Below are 20,371 nucleotides of genomic sequence, written 5' to 3' on the forward strand. Positions count from 1 at the left end.
TGATGATAAAAGCAGCAGGAGCGCATGAAGGAGGTCAGATAGATGAGCAATGAGAAAGTGTCAAGGTTCAACACCAGGCCGATCAAATACAGAAATGAAACCAGGAAGTGTTTTGATTCAGTCTAAGCTCATCTTCTTGTGAGACAATGAAAATCCAAAATGGCGTCTCTTTTTGACTCTAGTTTTCATCCTCCCTTCACTCTCAGTGTCAGTATCTCTTTTCTCCTGCAGGTCAGGTGCCAGCGCTTTCAAAAACACCATGCGCGATTGAAGAGGGGGGCCGAGGTACCAAAATTTGTGTGTGTGTGTGTGTGTGTGTGCGTTTGTGGGGAGGGGTCGTCAGTGGGGGGCATCGCCAGTTGGCAGGCTGGCACACAATGGCTGGCACGATAAGATCCTCCCTCTTCTACGGGCAGATTTCCTCGCCCATATCTTTTGTTTGGCTTGTTTGGGTTGCGGCTCATCCTGATAAAGGCCACTTTGTTTAGACAACCAAGCGTGAGGGAGGGAGAGAAGAGAGAGATAGAGAGACAAAGAGAAAGACACAGAAAGAGAGAGAGAGAGAGAGAGGATACATTAAAAAAAAGGCGGCAAAGGGGGGAGAACGCCTACACAGATGGGGGACATTAAAGGAAAAAAAGGGATAGGTGTTATAACAGAGAGAAAACCAAGAAATTTGAAGAACGATGTAGTGCGGCGCTTATCAGAGGATAAGACGATATCTTCATGGATACACACTGACGAGGAGATATAGACAGAGTCTGGTATGAAATGATACAATAGAGGACGGATACTGTTGCAGGCGCAGGGACAGCGATAGACAGATAGTGAGGAGAAGAAAGAGACAGACTTGGAGAAGAGAGCAGGTTCTGCCGGCTGTTGGAAGCCAGCCCGAGCGGTGTGAGGTCATCGACGAAGCTGTGAATGATAGAAACCAGGAGCAGAGGAGGACACGGGACAAAGTACACACACACACACACACACACACACACACACACACACACACACACACACACATTCCATACCAGCTCATGCAGTCATTTATGTATACTGTTAAGGCTTGCATGACCCCGTCCTGCACACACAAACACACACACATATTTTTGATTGTGCATATCCAAGAAAGGACAAAGTGAAGCCTCCTGCAGCGGAACAGGAGGACACTGAGCAGAAAGTCTGCTCGGCCACATCAAATATTTACTCAGGAGCAGCTGTATTGTCGAAACATTACGCATCAGAGCTGCTCCGTAATTAGGTCGATATTTTCTGCCCCTCTCCCGCTCTGTTTCCCTACTTCTCCGGGAGTCCACCCCTCTCCACCTCTCCTCCATACTCCCTCCTCTCGCCTCCCCAGGCTGCTGAAATGCGTCTTGGCTCAGGACCCATGCCTCTGGCAGCCAGAGTACTATACATGTGCACAGAACCCCGCTCGGCATAAAATGGCTGCCAGACAGGCTTCTCCTCCTGAAATGTCGACAGCGGTATGCATCTGCAGGGTGTGCGTGTAGCGCGTGCGCTCAGTTTTTTTGTGGAGGATATCTGTACGTGTCTGCAAGTGTTTGCGGCCGAAGAACGTGCACTGCCGCTGTCACACACAAAAAAAGAAACTTTCCCAAACTATGTGGCTAATTTAATCCACACAGTGTGTGCATGTGCATGTGTGTTCTGCTATTTAGTGGGAACAGAGTGGGTACCATGCCAAAAAATGAGCGGGTGGGTTGGGGAGAGAGAGTGTGTGAGTGTTTTAGTGATTATAAAATCCAGGCGAGTAACACACTTAGGCGTGGAGAAACCTCACAAGCACTGAAAAACTTTCTTGCCGAGCCAGTTTTCTGTTGCCATTACCCCTAATTGCCCTAATCGTTACAGTGGTATGATAAGTATCCCACCGGACAAGAAGGTGTAAGAACTCGTGGACACATCCAAAATACCCACAAGCCCTCTCTGCTGCTTTTTCCCTCCTTTGCTTTTTTCTGCTGAGTAACAGCAGATAATCTGAATCTTACATGGATCTGTTTTTTCACTTCCTTCATGAACCGGTTTGTTTATTTAAACAAGTGGCCGGGACGGAGGGTGCCAAGAAATGTTGTTTTTGGAAAAGGGCCGTGTGTGTACAGCAGTGTTTATGTGAATGTGTGTGTGTGTGTGTGTGTGTGTGTGTGTGTGTTAGAGGGCGTGTGTGTGTGGTGTCTGGCCCTGTGATCGAGCCCTGCCAAGCTCCCAGGGCAAAGCCCAGCCTCCTCGACCGCAACTGTTTATTTACAGGTTTCACTACTGTTTATTTGAAGACTATCGGATTGGCCCGGCTTCTGCACAGGACACCTTTTAGACACAGATATCAGACCTCACTTCTCCTCATATCCCGTCTCCTGACTTCATTTTTGCCACTTTGTCAACTATTTTTTTTAAATTCCAGCTGATTCATCTGCATTTACATCCAGGAATATCTTCTTTCAGCATACCTCAGAGTTTAAAATGAGGCTTTATTGAAATACCTGTTGAGTGACTAAGGTGATTAGAAGTATAATAAGTGCTGAGTAGGTATAATCATCACATTTAAGGCCTAACAAATGTGCAAGCAAAGCTCTTAACACTGTAATCAGCCTAAAAGAAGGCAAAGAAGCACGAGGCCGCCCTTCTCGGGTCAAAGGTAAAATGTAATGCAACAGGGGGAGGTGTTTCCTGCTCCGGTGCAGGCCTGGCAGATGCGCCATATGCTCGCATCCCACCTTGAGTCATCCAGGTGGTCTCTCCTGGTGCTACAGTGGGGCCTCATGCTGGAAGAAGCTGCCTAGGATCTCTAATTGCCACCACCATCTGCTCTTTTTGTCATGGTTGCCTGTTCAGGCCTCGAAGAACTGAAAGAGAAAACAAAAAAAACCCCACAAACTCTGATCTCAACCAAACGAACCGTAACACCTCTCCCACCTCCACCTCAGCCTCCTCGCTTCTTCTTCTTCTTCTTCTTCGTCTTTTATTTCCCCTCAGCGTTTACCTCCTCTATACCCTACTGTGCCCTTTTCTCTCCCCTCGCCTGTTTCTCTCCCTCTCAGCAGTTCTGGGGGGCGCGAGTGTGGAGTTGGCAGTCGTAAGTAGACTGATGGATGACTCTGAAAGTGGCACTGGGGGGGAGGCAGGAGGAGACAGGGAGACAAGGCCGCTGAGCTCCCTGCAATCACTTTATGGACATGTGCTGTGCCAAATGGACACAAACGCCACCTACACACAAAAGGCTTCTGCACGCTGTGTGTGTGTGTGTGTGTGTGTCTGTGTGTGTGTCTGTGTGTGTGTCTGTGTGTGTGTGTGTGTGTGTGTGTGTGTGTGTGTGTGTGTGTGTGTGTGTGAGGGGGCAACTTCAGGGACTCATTGCTTAGTTGATGAAGACAGGGGAAACTTTGAATTTTGCTGAGGTCAGACAGTGACTTGAACGTTTTCACGAGTGTATAACTTACAATGTAGACTGGTGGACAGTACTGAAGTGCTTCACAGAAACTTTCAGTACATCAGTTTTGGTTGTTTGATAGTTGTTAAAGTGATTTAAACAGACAGTGCTAATGATAAGTTTGTTACAGCTTGTCAGATTTGAAGATTTGCTGCCTCTCTTTTTAATAGAGTTTCCAGTGTCATCATTTTGTCGAGTTTAAATTGTTAATCAGTCAAAAACAAGCTATTTGACATTGCCATCTTTGAGTCTTGGCATTATTCTGTCACTTTTGTCATTTTTTAGATTCAGACATAACAATCAAATCATGGTTTTCAGTCCGAACGGCGATGAATATGACAATCTTATTTTGAGTTCACACCTAAGAAATTTAACGGAGATCCTTTAATACCCACAAGACTCCATGATGAGAAAACAGGAGTCAAGCTTATCTTTGACGATGTCAGAAAGCCGAGCACAGTCCATCGTAACACCACAACTCCTATGATACTTGTTCTGTTTTTGGGGGGGACTTAGCACACCGAAAAAAAAGGGGATTTTTGTGTCTCCTCAATGTATGGTCCTGTTCCCTCCCTACTTTGTCATTGTTGAGCCTCGGCCAAGAACATTCTGTTTTTGCAGTGCCGTTTAATAGTCAAATTTAGGAGCGAGGGAACACGAGAGAGAGGCAGAGAGACACATAGGGAGAACAAGAAAGGGATAAATCTTTTAACTTTTTTTTTTTTCTTCCTTCTTGTCCCCCCCCCCCCTTCTTTTTCCTTCTCCCTCTGCTGCCTCTGTAACACAGCTCATGAGAGCTGCGGCAGGAAAAGGGGTGTTGTTGCAAGGCGAGGGTATCTGAGTTCACTGTCTCCCACTTCTTGTCTCGGCTCTCTGGTGTTAAAGGCAGAGATAATAATCTGCTGGTTCTGGTTGGGGCCTCTCTGGCTCAGAGAATGTGTAGGTTTGGGCCAGTTTGGAACATTACGGGGGTCCACTTAGACGTTGCTGGTCGCTGTTTGGCACGGCAGCAGCCTAGTGTTACTCCATGTGCGGTTGCTACACATGGGCCTTGCTAAATCCTAAAACTGAAGTGCAACATAGATGAAAATCTGACAATACTTTATCCCATTCATTTCAATGTTTTGCAACTTGTGCTGTAGGAAGAGAAGGCCACCTGCGCCTGTCTGTGATCATGGCTGAGGACTGATTGGTTCCCCCTCTCAGAGAGGCGTCAAGCTAAACAACGTCAGTCCGGGCCATCTCATACCAACCCCTGTGCAGCGTAGCCCGTGGAAAGAATTCCACACATGTTTCCTTGTATTTCCCCGCCCCTCCTGTCTTCTCTCAGCGTTTTGTTCTATGCTCGTACCTCGCACAGCAGGACCGAACACATTCTGTATCCCCCCCTTACACTCCTACAGCCCCTTTTGAAAAATTACCCAGACGTCTGCTGGTACAAAACTTTTATACTATCCTGTGTCAGACACTGAGCTGTATGCCCTCCCCTTTCTTGCTGTTCAAACAGACCTGTCTTTTTTAATCTTCAGTGGATAAGCTCTTCTTTGTTTGGTAAATAAGACAAGAAATGCACTTTGTCTTGCTTAACGTCTTCACAGAAGTTACTTCTCTATTAATTCCTCTAGTTTAGCAGTGACCTCAGTGAGTTTGTGGTCGTAAAAACGTGTTCAGCAAACTTTAAAAGCAGCTCAATTCCTCTTGTTTTACAACACCTTAAAGGATGCAGCCTTTTGACCCAGCAGCTTGGTTATCTTTGCTGGAAATAATCAATGCTGACAAGAACACCGTGTTTCAGTAAGATGGCATGTTGTAACCCCCTCCCTCCCTCCTATTTCTCTGTGTGTTTGCAGACTCACAGCAGTCAGGAAGTCCCAGTAACAATGAGCCAGGCAAGAACCCTCTTCCAGGTATGTACAGTACCAGTCATCCTCCCTCCTCCCTCCTGTCATCGCTCTATTGTTCCTCTGCAGCTCGCCCTCTGCACAGTTGCCTGTGTACACCGTAACTTACCTAGTTTAAATAGCGTTGATCTGCCATGAACTCAGAGACCTGGAGGCAAAAGGGAAAACCTTAACTGTAAGAAGAAAACAGAGCTGTAGCAGCCGTAGGTGTACCCATACAGCTGAGATATCTTCTGTTCCATGAAATCCTAATGTGAGCTTTATTTAACCAAAGGTTGAAAATCAAAAACTAGCATCCTCAGAATGGTATGACTTTATCAAAGAAGAGAATTTATCTGAATTAAAAAGGACCGATGTATAAACATGACTTTAACTACTGCTGTGAATAGAAGCAGCCATTTTCCGCCCCCTCTATGACACCCTTTGGTGAAGGCCAGAGTTTTTAGCTTTGTTCAGAGGAGGAATAAAATTTAATAGGAACATCAAATTTTAATTGTCATCACTCCAGTGGCAAAACAAACACAGAGAAATATAATTAGAGAGGCTCTCCGGATCTCTAGTGAAAATGTTTTTGCACCTTTGGCTGGATATCTGACTGTGTCAAGGAGAGGATGCTCCCTGACAGCGCCGCCGTTCCCCCGGTCTGACCTGCGCTGTGTCGTCACAATGTTGGAATGAAAATAGTTGGAGAAGTATAATTAGTTTTCTACCTCAAGAGCAGGTTCTGCCGACACAGGTGCCAAGGAAAACATGCTATGTGAGCCAGTGACTCAGGCCCCTCAGCAGCGGCACAGTTCCCCACAAAAGCCGTTGGCTCACTGGAGGCATCAGGGCTTTGTAGGTGCCAATCGAGCCGCCCGCCTATCTGTCTGGCACGGAGCGAGCGGCGCTGGCATGGCATCAAAGCTGAGCCGGAGTCATTTGGGTGTCAATAACTTGTCTGGCTGTTTTACTTGACTGACAGCCTCTGATTACTGTTGCTGAGATGCAGATCATACAGAACACAACAAATGCAAAATGCACAACATTGTTGAGTCTTACCATCATTTTCAGAGAACAGGAGAGAATCTGGCTTTGTTGAAACGATCTACAATAAACATAAAAGGTTTATTTACACAGGAAAGACTCCAGCAACCTCGCATTTTCAAAATAATCAGAAGTTTAAATACGACTCTCTGAGCTGGATATGTCCCTTTGTTCTACTGTATCTTAGCAGTATTGTCAGAGTCAACATTGACACGTATTAAGGTTTGCTTGTGTGTTTAATCAAATGGACAGCGCCTGAGGCTCGCTGGTTGCACTTCCAGCAGCAGCAGCAGCAGCAGCAGCAGGAGTCCAAATGTCACTCTCTCCTCCTCGCAGTCGCACCTGTCCTGTCACTCTTTGCTGCACACACACAATCCTTCGCTGATGTAACATGTTTCTTTATCATACACTGATTTTCAGTCAACACAGCTTAAACCTCATGGAAACAGAAAGAAATGACAAATCACTTCAACTACAGGAGGACAAACATGAAAATGCTGGATAAAAAAGGGATCAAAAACTCACTTTTTATTATTCATTTGGAGCAAAAAAAAAGTACTTTCATGTTTACAGATCTGCAATAGTACATTTTAAATGGGTACCAGTTTTAATATAGATAATTTATTAAATTAAATTACATGAAGAGTTGATAAAAACAAGACATTAGGATTCAGTGGACGTGTTTCAGGCTGGCACCATATACTGCCTCTGTTTCTCCATTACATGATGCTTTATTGACTTTGTTCTCAGCACACTCTGAAAGAACGGGAACAACATTTTGATTTTCTGTTTGTCTTTGTCCTACAGTCTACTTGGAAGACAGCTTCATCAAATCAGGAGTCTTCAGTGTTACAGAACTGGTGCGAGTGTCCAGAAGTAAGTGCACAGCCGTCATGTGTCGTTTTGTTGTTTTGTATTTTTTAACCATGCTGTACATACAAGAGCTTTTTCCCTTTATTCCTTCACCCATCACTGATCAGACCTCCACTCAGGCTTAAGCTGGGCGGAGCCGAGCTCGGAATCAAATGAGGACACCAAAGTCGTTGTACTTACAAGAATGTGGAAGGTGTATGTTTCCCTGAACTAACAGGTGCAACCTAGTTAATATGAGAGTCAGGGAGACGTCAATCAATCACAGTGTATATGCGCCCACACAACCCTGAGAGGAAGTCTAATCAGATAACTGAAGCATCTCAGTGTGTAGACTCTTAATCTGTCGTCAAATGAAGACTGGTTTATTTTCTTATTAACAAAACAACTGATTCCTCGAACTGCAGAACGCTTGACGCTTTTCTAAGAAAGGCAGCCTCTCTGACTGAACTCAAATCAACTGTACAACTGTAGTGTCGTAAATCTAGTTTGGCCAGTCTGCTCCGTACAAAGAGAACACATGACTGCGCAGACGGCTGCATGAGCCTGTGTGCATCTGTACGGACATGTCTGGCCCCCACGAAGCCGTTGACGGTTGTTCTTCCAGATTTGAGTGCTCCTGCCTCTAATAGCAGAGCACCCCGAGGCGCCGTTTACCTGCACTGCTTCTGAGCTGTAGCTTTGGAACGTGCCTGCGGTGCACAAAGACGACAGTCACCCCCAACAACCTGTGTTTAAAAAGAAATGTACCTGTGCTGTGCAGCGTCGGTTTCAGTGTGCACCAGTCCACTGCAGCCCTGTGGTTAGAGGCAGTGTGATGTGTAATTCCCGTTGAGTGTTACATTCTGGTAATTTAAAGTCAACATCACAGTCAGAAATGTATCTAAAATTGACAGAAAATTTTTACCTGACTGATATCAGATTTTTTTATTTATTTTTTTTAAGTTATATTTTTGGCCTTTTTGCCTTTATTTGATAGGACAGCTGAAGACAGACAGGAAATGTGGGGAGTAGATAGCCGGGGAAGACATGCAGGAAATGTTCTACCGGTCGGGAATCGAACCGGCTTCCCCTGCGACGAGGACTGTAGCTCGCTTAGACCGCTAGGCCACCAGCACCCTGATATCAGATTTTTGTGATTGATACCAATTGATTTTGTAATCAGGAAATCAACTCATTACCACCATGCCTGCTAATGTAGTAAACTTTTGAGCTGGAAAAATGAGAACTGACCTGAATGGATTTAACACAAATATCCTCAAATAAATAACTAGATTTTTTTTCTTAATATTAGACATTTACAGACAAGTCTAGTGAAGACTAACTGTCTCCACAGCTGTCAGGCTCTGCAGAGTGTGCTGCAGACGGTGATAAGTTTAGAAATGAGTGGTGGAAACATATAAGCCAGGACCAATATATCTATGATATTGCCCCACCAAAAAACTGTATTAGTCATGTTATAGAAGCAGTTTTGTCTTCTTTATTGTTAAAGTGAGGGCGAGCCAAAATGATTACCCAGGTGATTAAAAAGGTCATCCTGCATTAAATAAATGAGTTCCCCTTTTCATCACTGATTAGACCGACAAATGACTTCTCTCCCCTCTCAAATGAAGAACTTCTCCTCGTGTTTCAGCATGGCAGACTGAATGTCTTTGTGTTTTGGACAGTTGGTTTGAGACAACAACTGATCTCAAGAAGCCATCTGTGGTTCTGTGAAAGCGGGAGTCTCTTCCACCATTTCCCAGCATTTCCACACCAAACAATTAGTCAAGAGAACACCAAGCAGATGTTTTAATTTCTTCGTATCAAAATCAAACGGATGTAAACGCACCGGCGTGAGCTGAAAGGCTGGTTTTCATGGGCAGTCCCTTTGTCTGATCGTGTTAGGCATCCAAGAGCAATAGATTTTTAGCAACAGAAATACTCGTACACACTAATTTTTTTTTAAATGATGCATTTTAATTCCTGCACACAGGAGTTTTAGATCTGAAATTCCCCAAATTGTCAAAAACTATCCGGGGCAGCTTGATTTTTTTTGTGCATTTACACAGTAATGTACTGAGAAAGATAGTTTAAAGCTGACCTTGTTATTGTTTACCTTCTGTATTCATGTGTTTTCTGGTGTGGTGAACAGACTCATACTCTTCCTCCGAGAGGCAGAAGCCCTTTTTCCGGACACTCTCAGGCTGAATCTCCTCTGAAAGCCTGGTGTTTTTGTTTGGTGTTTAATTTGCCCCCTGACCAGATGGCCGCTGCGCCAGCGTGTTTGCTCTCATGTGACCGAGCCCTGTTTCACTAAAGCCGACTGAAGTCGAGCTGGAATTTTAAAAAGGTCGACGGACACACAGGAATTGTCACTCACTCAGCCGGTCACTCCCCGGGAAGATATCTAAGCAGCCGCTCGTCCGTCATCACGCTTCTCTCCCGACTCTCCAGGCTGTTGAGACGTTCTTTGAAGTCCATCAAAGGGAGCTGCGGAGTTCATGGCTGACTTGCAATCCAGCATTTCGAGGAGGACACTCATTAATGCAACAGGAGCCTCAGCTACAAGTGTAACAAATATTTTGTCAACAGTAATGTGGGCATGTGCAGGCAAAGAAAATGCTGATCCAATAGTGCACTTTTTGTCCCCCCCCCTCCTCTTGTACAGTAAGAGGGAGTAATCTGCTAAAAGAAGCACTGTGTGGCAAATGATTAGCAGCATCATTGTTTCTTTGGCTGCTTTTTAAGCTTAAAAGTCAAAGCCCAGATTATTAAATTAGATGACTGGCTGGGCAGCCAAGCGGCATCACAAATATTGCACCGAGCCAAGAAAAGAGAAAGAGAGAACCAAGCACAGAGAGACATGGTCGGGGGTATCCTCAGCCATGAATGAAAAAAAAAGAAAAACAAAACAATGGTCTTGTATTCAGCGTCCTCGGGCCGGATGCATTCCTCCACAGACAGCTCGGTGTGGGTAGCAGCGGGTAGGGGACGCTGCCAGGGCCACAGCAAGCTGCCAGGGCGGAGGCTGGCGGAGGGATCGTGCCAGTGGTGAACCTCAGACCACAACAGACGGCGCCACACACTCCATCCTCTCATCGACTCAAAACCAAGCGACCGCTCGAGCTGCAGGCTGCCTCGCGGGCCACACACTGGAGGGAGAGAGACATCGAGAGACAGGGGAGGGAGAGGGGGAGAGATTGAGGATGGGTGGTGAACTCCTTTTGTTCTGTAAACAGCGACCCATCCTCTCTTGAAACAATACACCTCACCTTGACCGCAGTGAGAAAAACAACACCTTTTCCACTGTAAATCACTTAGAGAGGAGATGCTGTGTTTTACAGTGGGTGGTAGGAAAGTGAAGAAATGTTGATGACTGTGATTTTAATTTCAACTTTCAATTTCAATTTTAAATCTTGAGATGCTGCACTCCTTCAGCTGTTTTGAGCAATTGTCTGTATTTTGGCGCCAGAAAACACATTAAAAAAATTAAATATTCTGTGGTCTTGCTGCCATGTTTACATATTAGTGACACTTAAATGCGTCTTTTTGTTATCACTGAAATAAGTTTAACATTGGCCTCTATATTAACAATAATGTAAGTGTAACACCGATTCAAAATGAAATGCAGCTCCAGTACACTTGCCTGTGAAGAAGTGCTTACCTGCAGCCACTGCCACTTTGGGAAGCACTAACTTGTTAATCTGGGAGCTCAGCAGAAATGCCCGTGATGGTCAGACAGTTAACCTGAGAAAAGGGAGCGCTTAATTTGATACAGAGCGCCTCTAAACACAAAGCGTCAATAACAGTCAGTCAAGCTATCGTGCAATTAATTGTGCGTCTCTAGATGCAAGGCTGGGGGAAGACTAAGTACCCGGCCTGACAACACTGCTGACATTGAAGTCCTCCTTTTTGCAGTGATTACAGTTTAACTGTCTCTCTTTGTTTTCCCTGTGTCCTCTGCAGTGCCCATCACCCACGGCGCGGCGGTAAACTTCTCCATGGCCGACATGCCCAGCCAACCCTACTATCACGACCTGAACTCCAGCGTGGGGCTGCATCGCTCCCTGTCCTCCCCTCCCGGCAGGTCAGTGAAAGCTACAGTGACAAAAGCTTTTTTTCTTTTTAAGTATTCCTTTCATTATAAACAGCACAGCCTCAACACTGTGCTGGTTTTAACAGTGATGTTTAGTCAAGGGCAGGGCATGACCGAAGTCCATGTTGTTTTTAAAACTTCTATGGCGCAAATAGTAACCATTGTGTGGGTACTCATCATGAATTTTAAGAGGTATTATTTGACATTTAATAAAAAACGTATTCGCATGCGTGCAAAATGTATTAAAGCTCCAGTGAGTATATTTTAGATGGTTACAAAAGAAACTGAAATTAAAATGAATGCCTTTTAATGAGCCACAAACTAAAACAGAAACAGGGACAGAAAGATAAACTACTCTGTGTCTAAGTACAGACACTTCTAATGGATGAAACTGCTTCTGCAGTGTAGGTGTCAGACAGAGCACTCTGTAGAAGCAGCTTTTTGTTTGATTTTTATCTGCAAAGATTGTCATTGAGTCTGGGGCGCTGGTGACCTAGTGGTCTAAGCGTATAGAGGCTATAGTCCTCGTTGCAGAGGTCACCGGTTCGACTCCCGGCTGGTTGACCATTTACTGCATGTCTTCCCCCACTCTCTATTGCCCGCATTTCCTATCTCTCTTCAGCTGTCCTTTCCAATAAAGGCAAAAAAGCCCCAAAATATATATATATATATAAAAAAAAAAGATTGTCAATGAGTGATAATTTGGCTGTTAACAGTCAGCAGGATTATATGTCTTCGCGAACAGATAAATCTTAACATTTTGTCCACAGAGGACGCCAAAATCAACACAAACCAAAAGTTCCTGACAGGAGCTTTAATGAACAAGTTAGATTTGGTTTGTTGGAAGTGAAAACTGAAACTTTTGGCCCCATAATCCATACCTCCAGCCATTGTGCTAAGATATGTTAGCCATTTTTAGCAGTAGCTTCATATCAAGCCTATAGAAGTAAGATTGGTAGCATTTATTAATTTGAAGAGAGTTTGTGAACTTTTCAAAATGTGGTACCGCACTTTTATCAACACCATCACACAATGCAAGTTAATCCATGCCAACCACACACTCCATCTGCCCCTAATCCCTATAGATGCCAGATTGCAATCTTTACAAATGTCACAAAAAAAAACTGTCCGTATTTAAAGCTTAACTTTTTCTCGCCCCACAGCAAAAGGCCCAAAACCGTCAACATGGAGGAGAACATGGACACCAGCCCAACAGGACCTGACTTCTACTCGTCTCCCAGCTCACCAGCCAGCACCCGGGCGAACTGGCACGACAGAGACGGAGGTGATTTTCCTGTTCTTATTTGACCACCTTTATTTACCCATTTGAGGTTCGTCAGGCATGGATGCACCCTGTCAGTAACACCCTCCCTCGCATTCAAAAAGTCACACAAACATCCAGAGTCAGCCTCGCACAGCCTGACGCTGCTCGACAGCGTGTTGACAGACTTTAATGAAGGAAAAGAGGATTACTTATTTCATCCCCATGCAAATAGATTTGATCAAAGTGAAGCCCTCACATTGTTTCTCAACAGCAGCTGAACTCGATCTAACTCTCAGCCTCGACAATGGCTACTGTACATCAGTCTGTTTCGTCGCGGATGAGCTGCATCTGGTTTCTCTGCGTATGAACCTGTTCAACCCTTCTAAAAGACATACCATGACAGAGATAGCCTAAGGCACTGCCACTCATATTAATGTTTAAAGCCGTGAACTGCTGTGTGAATGTAAATTCTCTTGCACCTGTCGTTTACACAAAGGAAATATTGGATTCCAGAGTGCATCCGTTAGGAGAACAAACTGTTCCAGCTGTAATTCACAGCCTCGGATCTCAAAATTAACGACACTCTGCTTACTTTCAGAACTCTGGAATATGCACTTAACTTTCATACAAGTGAAGCTGTGAGCTTTCAAAAGTAGGGTGTGTCCTTGTCTTTACATACAGATACCTGAAACGCTAGTTTCTGTTGTTGGAAAAATCCTGTTTATAAACGTCATATGTAGAGCTAACGTATCATACGACTCCTCAACAGGAAACCAGCCTATACATCTTGGCTGAACTTGAGAGGAAGCCCTCTCCTTCAAGTTTTCATAATCATGTGCCAAGTTTACAGTACATAACTACTTAAGAAGGGAATTAAGACATAAAGCTCACCTCGTAAGCTCATACCTATAGGCTTATCCGGAAAAAGAAAGGGTCTGTGTTGCATGCTTCTGCGTGCGAGAGGAAGCGAGATCCTCACGGGACAACTTGCATGTCTCATTACGTTGTCTCCTGGTGCAGAGCAGAGCACTTCAACCTTTTAATTAAGGCCTCACTGTCCCGTGTTTCCGGATCATTCTCGCTCTCTGATGACTTCTTTGCACACTCTGCTGCCTGCGCTGCCTCTGCCTTACTCAGACAAAGATGTTAGGAAACATTTTGTCAGGCTGCTACAACAAAATGATTGGAAAGAAGCGATAAATAGTGTAGTTTTACATTTACTTCAACTCTCTAACACCTCCATTTCCATCTTATCCTCTTTTATTTCAATGTAACAATGCATTGGAAGGCTGAAAACACCACTTGATTCACCAGAGACACAGCAGTGGTATGATTCAACCACAGCCCAATGTGGGTGCATGAAATTTCAGCCCGTCCCTGCGTATGAGGCTTGGGAGTATAGCTCTGCGTAAACCTAGACACTTTGGGGCGAGGAGAAAGGGAAAGCTGCGTATGAGGCTTGGGAGTATAGCTCTGAGTAAACCTAGACATTTTGGGGCGAGGAGAAAGGGAAAGCAGCGGCTAGGAAACTCTCCAAAGACAGCCATTACTCTGTCAGGAGAGAATAAATGAGAAGTGTGGCAATATTAAACCCAGATGAGGCTGAGCAAGTGCCAAGTGGTCATTTTTCGCACATGGTTATCATTCCTCCCGTTAGAGGAAGACATAGATTCTCTGTAGATTTTGTGGATATGTTTTTACCTCTGTTGATGCAAAATATCCCAGAAACTACAGGAAAATGAGCCTGAAAGCAAAAACACTTGAGTTAATGTATTTAAAATGTTTATTTCTGGTAATTAATTGTCCGGTCTGATTTCCCGAGGTGCGCCCTCTGATGGATTTAATTAGAAGAAAAGCTGAAAACCTCCACAGCAGAAATGTCCGGTTCTTACATGAAAACATTAAGCTGTGATATCAATCTTCCCGAAGGTATTTCTCCCTCTGACACAAAAATGAAAGCACTTAAGCCTGTATCCTCTTGCAACCTCAGAGTGGGAAATCCCCCTGAATTCCAGCCACCTTTGTCGCTCTCTCTCTCTCTGGGACTGAGCGGTTCTTCCTCTGACTCGGGTGCATCCTTCTCTGTGAGGAAAGGACGAGTGATACTTTGGCTGTGCTTCACAAACCGGGTTTTAGTAACATATTTTCGGGGGAAAGAGATGGATGATTTGAAAGTTATACACCCCACAAATCTGTGGCCGCCCAGAAGAGCACTTGATGGATGTTCATAGAAGAAGCACGCGCAGACATAGGCCATTGCCCCTCGCATCTCGTTGTTATCACGTTCCCTTCAGACACCGCGTCTCACCATGGAAAATTGAAAACCCCACATCCGTGACAGCCGAACATTGCTCATGGAAGTGTAGAGCAGCAATAATGAGCGACTTGTAGAGTTTGTGCACATACTTCCAGTTTATAGAACGACACAAGTTTTTCAACAAAAACAAGTTCTTCTGCTGAGCCTTCTGGATTATTCATGGGGAATTACAGGAGCTTGTCAGGCGCTGTGTTAGGCCCAGGCGAGCAGATGTTACAGTGTAATGTTCTATTTAAGATTGCGTGAGGGTTTTGAAATTCTTAAATCCTATTTGAGCGACCGGCTGCTTTACAAGCGAGCATCAGTTCACTGGATTTAATTGTCTCCCTCAGACATGACAAAAGTTACATTTTTCACAGGACCCGTGTTTCTTGGAGACGTCCGGTGATTTGTAATGATTCCAGAGATTACAAGTGATTCTGACCTTTTGTGATGTCTGCTATTGAAATACAACATTTTCCCTTGACTGCTGCTTTTGCCAAATACATGAGGCCCTTGGTAATACTAATCCCAGGCAGATCAAATTCTGCTTGATTTCAAACATATTTCATTTTTGGCACTTAATTCCTTTCATGCATGAGAAATGGAAGCATTAGCAGAAGCTGCAGGAAGTTTTTTTTAAAGAGCAACACGACTCAAGTTCTTCTATTAAAAGATATCCTTTCAGTCACTCCTTTTGAAGAAGAGAAAAGTTGGGACAGTCTGGACTTTTGCAGGAAAAAAAAAAAAGAAAAAGTTTCAATGATATTTAATGTATTTAAAAATGTTCTGCCCTTGAGTGTAAATTTATATCTTCTGTGTTTTTCCTTCACCAGATATGTCCTCTCCTACCATGAAGAAGCCAGAGAAGCCGCTGTTCAGCCCCACCTCCCCGCAGGACTCCTCACCACGACTCAGCACTTTCCCTCAGCCTCACCACCCGGGCCTAACGGGTGTAGGACACAGTGGTGAGTGGCTGGTGACTCTAAGAAGCTGTGATCGACTTTCTCCTCATGAACACAGCTGAAAAAATCCATGCAGATAGTTCATTTACCGTCTGGGATCAATGTTGATCACTTTATCTGAACTCAGACTCTCTCTTGATGCTTTCCTGTCGCTCTCTCTTGCAGTTATATCGACGAGGAGCCCCCCTCCACACTCGCCCCTGCAGTTCTCCGCCTCGGCCATCTTGCCCCCGGCGCCCTCACCTTACTTCTCGCACACCACCATCCGCTACCCGCCCCACCTCAACCCCACCGATCCCCTCAAGAGCTACGTGCCGTCGTACGACCCGTCCAGCCCACAGAGCAGCCAGGTCGGTCTGCTTTTCTTTTGCTTGTTTTGAAAGCATCCAGTTTGTCAGCCAAGAGTCAGAGGCTGGTTTGGCAGGACTTTCATGGCCTGGAGTTGTTCTTTGTTTGTTATCTTCCCATCCGATGTTATCCCATCTGACCTCCAGACTGCATATAAGATAAATAGCATGCATTTGTCTGCCTCATCGGTGCATTTGCAACTACATTTGCAGAGAGGGCAGTCCTTTCTTTTTATTAATGAGTTTTATGAAGTCTGAACGATGAGTATAATTTTACAAACCCCAAATGAGATGTTTTAAACCTTCATGATGACCACAGCTTGATTAATTATCTCCTGGAAATCTTAAAATGAACACATCTTTTAAATTAGCCGGCCTGCTCTGTATATAGGGAGATAAAATCAGTGGTAAAAAAGTCTATAATTATAATCTCCATTGTTAGGAGCATTGTTGAGAGCAATTTACAGGGTTTGAAATCATAGTTTAATTAAACCACTTTTAATATGCTGGCAGCTCCAGACTGAACTTTACAGACCACTTGAAGTGACAGAGAGAGGCGTATATTTCCAGTTTGATATAAAACTCATGGCAAAGGTTATGGTTCAGTCCCAACATTTTACTTAAAGAAAACTACCCAGCCTCCATAAAAAAGTCAAGCAAACTATTCCTGCAGTCACACGTGACTTACTAAACTGTATCAAGACGTTGTAGTAAATCAAAAAGCTGAGAGCTTTTATACTTTCTAGATACACACAGCGGCCAGTGTGTCGGAGAGCGCGAGAGCAGGCGTCTGTATAGATGAGAGAGCTGTGTGATATTTATGTGAGTTTTATATCCCCGCTGTTCTCACTGTAAACAAAGGCCTCGTAGACGGCTCCAACTCCAGAGCAGGGAGCGGGTTCGGGTTGGGGGGGTGGTGGAGGGCGGGTCGGTGCAGGGGGGGCTGGCTGTTACTCTAGAGAGAAACCGCAGGGAATGATAAAGGTTGTAAATATTTGCCGTTGCCGGGGCCCGGCTCTTGTGCAGAATTAACTGGCCCTCTGCTGGGGTGCTGGAGACAGAAGAGAGGAGGTGGGGGGGGGGGGGGGGGGGGGGGGGGGGGTGGCGGCGGTGCAGGGCTGGCGATGTTGGGTCCGGTAGGGAAGCGGGAGTGCTAGAAGACCACTTGGGGAAAGAGGGAGGATGGGGGCGGGGGGGGTGTTCGGCAAATAACACAGCGCTTATAATCCCATGGAAGAGTGCCAGAATGTTTTTATGCTTGCTTTAACGCAGATTATATTACACTCTAATTAAACATTCTATTCACATGGGAGGGAACCCTGTGGACACAATTCTATTCCAAAAAGGCCTGTTTGAGTTTTGAACTTGGGGAGGCCCTGAAATGAACGCCCCAGACAGTCTCCAGCAGTCTGAAAGAGTAGCTCCCACTAGCTTCCTTTATTTCCTTCTTTATATATATGGTCCCTCTGCCTCGCTCTCTATACCCGCGCATTCACCCCATTGTAACAGGTCAGTCCGCGGCTCTATCTGTCTTTTCACGCCAGAGTCCTCCTAAATTCCGTTTATGGCCACCATTAAAATCATTGTGTAAAATCATGTAGGAAATCCATCGCCAGTGACGGAGGAGCTATTGTTACTCCTGCCCCCCAGAGTTTTTAGTAATAACTGTGACAACAAAGAGACTTAGAGCACTGCCATCTTTTCTTCACGCAGAGCATTAAATGTAGGAGTGAGCATTACAGTCACCTTTTGTTGTTGACTGTGTTTTATTGGTCTGTGAGGGGAAAAAGAGCAGCTTACATGACTTAAATCCTCCAGAAATGGTGATAGGACTTTTAGCTTATTCGATGCTGAACATGTAGAAAAAGAACAGTTTTTTATATGTTTGTATAGGTTCATTAAGATCTGCCAAAGTGCACATTTACAAGCGAACAAAAGGTTGTAAACATACGCAGCTGAATAGAGCTTGGCTGTCCTGACACAGGGTGCGAGGTGCTGGGGGCACACAGAAAGGAAATAAAGGCCGCTTGTGGTGCGCCTTCATCAAAGTGCTACTGTCCTTTTTGAAACACAAGTCAGTATGGTCAGGTATAAATTTGTCAGATAAAGAACATTGAACTGAAGCTACTTTCTTGCAAATGTTTTGGATATTGTTGTCGTTTAGACATGAGTTGTATCCCACAATTTTTCTTACCAATCAAACAAAGCAAAGCTGAAGTAAATGACTCCACAGTTAGGTGTGAACATTTGGAAAACACCAGTCATTCTTTTTAACAAACATCTTTAAATACACATCCTAACTTGTGTTCTTTTATCGTTGTGGTTTTCTGTTCCCTGCCTGTAGCCTAACAGCAGCGGTCAAGTGGTAGGAAAGGTCCCAGGCCACTTCACCCCGGTCCTGGCTCCTTCCCCACACCATGGCACTGTGCGACCCGTCTCGCTCTCCATGCCTGACACCAAGCCTATCACCACATCCACAGAAGGTGAGTCATTCTAAACTACAGACAAAGGAACAGTACTTGAACAGTAATTTGACACAGGATTGAAAAACACGTTTTCAATTTTGAGTTGCACATTCTTTTGGAAAGTCTCAAGCCTGTTAAACATTAGTTGACAAGTCAGATGCAGTGTGGTCAAATGTATTCTCGTCAGTGGTTACACTATGTGCTTACACACAGGGGTGTATCACCCCTTTAAAACTGACTGACCACCCCAGGTGCTACTCCCAAATCTTAACTTTTGATTGGCTTTTTACCTTTCCGGAGGCGGGACTTGTTAAAAAGACTGGGTTACAACAGACTTCTAGTAGTTTTCTTTGTGTTTTAATGTAACACAATTACTTTTGTTGGTACTTTAAATTTAAAAAAGTCCAGTCTAACTATCTAACTCAAAAATACTTTTATTGTCAATGTTTCTGTAAATTTGCCACAATGGTTCTTTTTAAAGTCAAAATATTATGCATATGAATATATCTGTATGATAGTCAGATGTTAATAATAGCAGTAGATTTTATAAGTGTGTGTGTTAGTGCACACATACGTCATGCCCCCCATTGCATGAGTCAGGGCCTCAGTTTGGCCCCCCAATCAAAAAAGATGGGACACGCCCCTGCAAACACCTCGGAAACAAATGTGCTTTATTGCAGCAAGCTGACTGAAAAGCAAGATTTGCAGCTGAATTTTTTTTTCATTCATATGTGTCAAAAGTAAAACATCTGCATTCTAAAAAAAAGCTCTGCCAAACTTCTTTATGAGGTTTTCTAATTATAGAAAACATTACAATGATATCCAAATCTCTTTTGTGGAAAACAATGGGAGTGATCCCAACATTGAACCCTGTGGGACTCCGTACGCAGCTTTTGATTGAGGTTTTTTGAGGACAAATTGACTGCTACTCAGTTTGCACAAGAGCGACAGCAACATGTCAAATTCCTGAAATGCCAATCTTAATGCAAGCATGTATTTGTGTTCTTATGATGCCGTGTTACCCAGGCTACTCAGCCCCTGGCACCCCGACGGCTAATCGTTTTGTCGGCCTGAGCACGAGAGATCCCGCCTTCCTCCACCAGCAACAGGTGAGATTAACCCCCCTTCCCTCCAGCACTCAGCTCACCTGCTCCTTTTATCCTTTCATTATCTGCCCCTCCCCCCCTCCCCTCCATGTCTCCCCCTGCATATCAGATGAGAAATCCCTGCCCTCTGCAGAAGCCTGCCACACTCTGAATTTGATTTGTAGGCAGCATTAAAGTGTCTTGTTAAATTAGAGCACTTGTAGATCAGATCAGAGCACTTACAGGCTGAGGTCAAGCTTAGCATCCACTTTTGGCGTGTAATGTGTACGTCAAATATTTTCACTATGTATTCCAGTTTTTTCAGACCTCTGTAGGATTGAAGTATGAAGCATGCTAATGAAAGTAGACTCAGTTTTTGTTCCTTCAATTACTTCAGTACTATCCCACATTTGATTTTGCTAGTGCAAACAGAAAATGTTGTGTAATTAACATTTTTTAAGGACCCATGAAACAGCCTAAAGTGACCAACATTTTATTCCCTGAAGGAGTAAATAAAACATATTTAGTGAGGGGGAAAATAAACCTATCAGACAGCTTAGAATTAACCATGCATCAATAATCTATGCTGTAAAAACATAGATTCTACAAACTGCAAAGTACACTGCTACATT

At 44.4% G+C, this 20,371-nt stretch overlaps 1 protein-coding gene across 6 annotated transcripts in view; it reads left to right on the plus strand.

Annotated features, from left to right (window-relative positions):
• The window catches only part of LOC117807394 (nuclear factor 1 B-type-like), a 68,665-nt gene that overhangs the window by 35,059 nt on the left and 13,235 nt on the right, over nucleotides 1–20,371 (plus strand). For 4 of the 6 annotated variants that reach the window (XM_034676670.1, XM_034676674.1, XM_034676672.1 and 1 more), the window contains exons 3-10: nucleotides 5,293–5,349; nucleotides 7,177–7,245; nucleotides 11,188–11,308; nucleotides 12,481–12,602; nucleotides 15,714–15,845; nucleotides 16,008–16,192; nucleotides 18,534–18,672; nucleotides 19,681–19,763. In XM_034676670.1, the coding sequence (XP_034532561.1) occupies nucleotides 5,293–5,349; nucleotides 7,177–7,245; nucleotides 11,188–11,308; nucleotides 12,481–12,602; nucleotides 15,714–15,845; nucleotides 16,008–16,192; nucleotides 18,534–18,672; nucleotides 19,681–19,763 (908 nt within the window). The remainder of the gene's footprint in view (nucleotides 1–5,292; nucleotides 5,350–7,176; nucleotides 7,246–11,187; nucleotides 11,309–12,480; nucleotides 12,603–15,713; nucleotides 15,846–16,007; nucleotides 16,193–18,533; nucleotides 18,673–19,680; nucleotides 19,764–20,371) is intronic. The other 2 variants (XM_034676675.1, XM_034676671.1) reach the window with 1 other exon arrangement.

Source organism: Notolabrus celidotus, chromosome 23 (assembly GCF_009762535.1).
Source record: "Notolabrus celidotus isolate fNotCel1 chromosome 23, fNotCel1.pri, whole genome shotgun sequence".
Classification (NCBI taxonomy): Eukaryota; Metazoa; Chordata; class Actinopteri; order Labriformes; family Labridae; genus Notolabrus; species Notolabrus celidotus.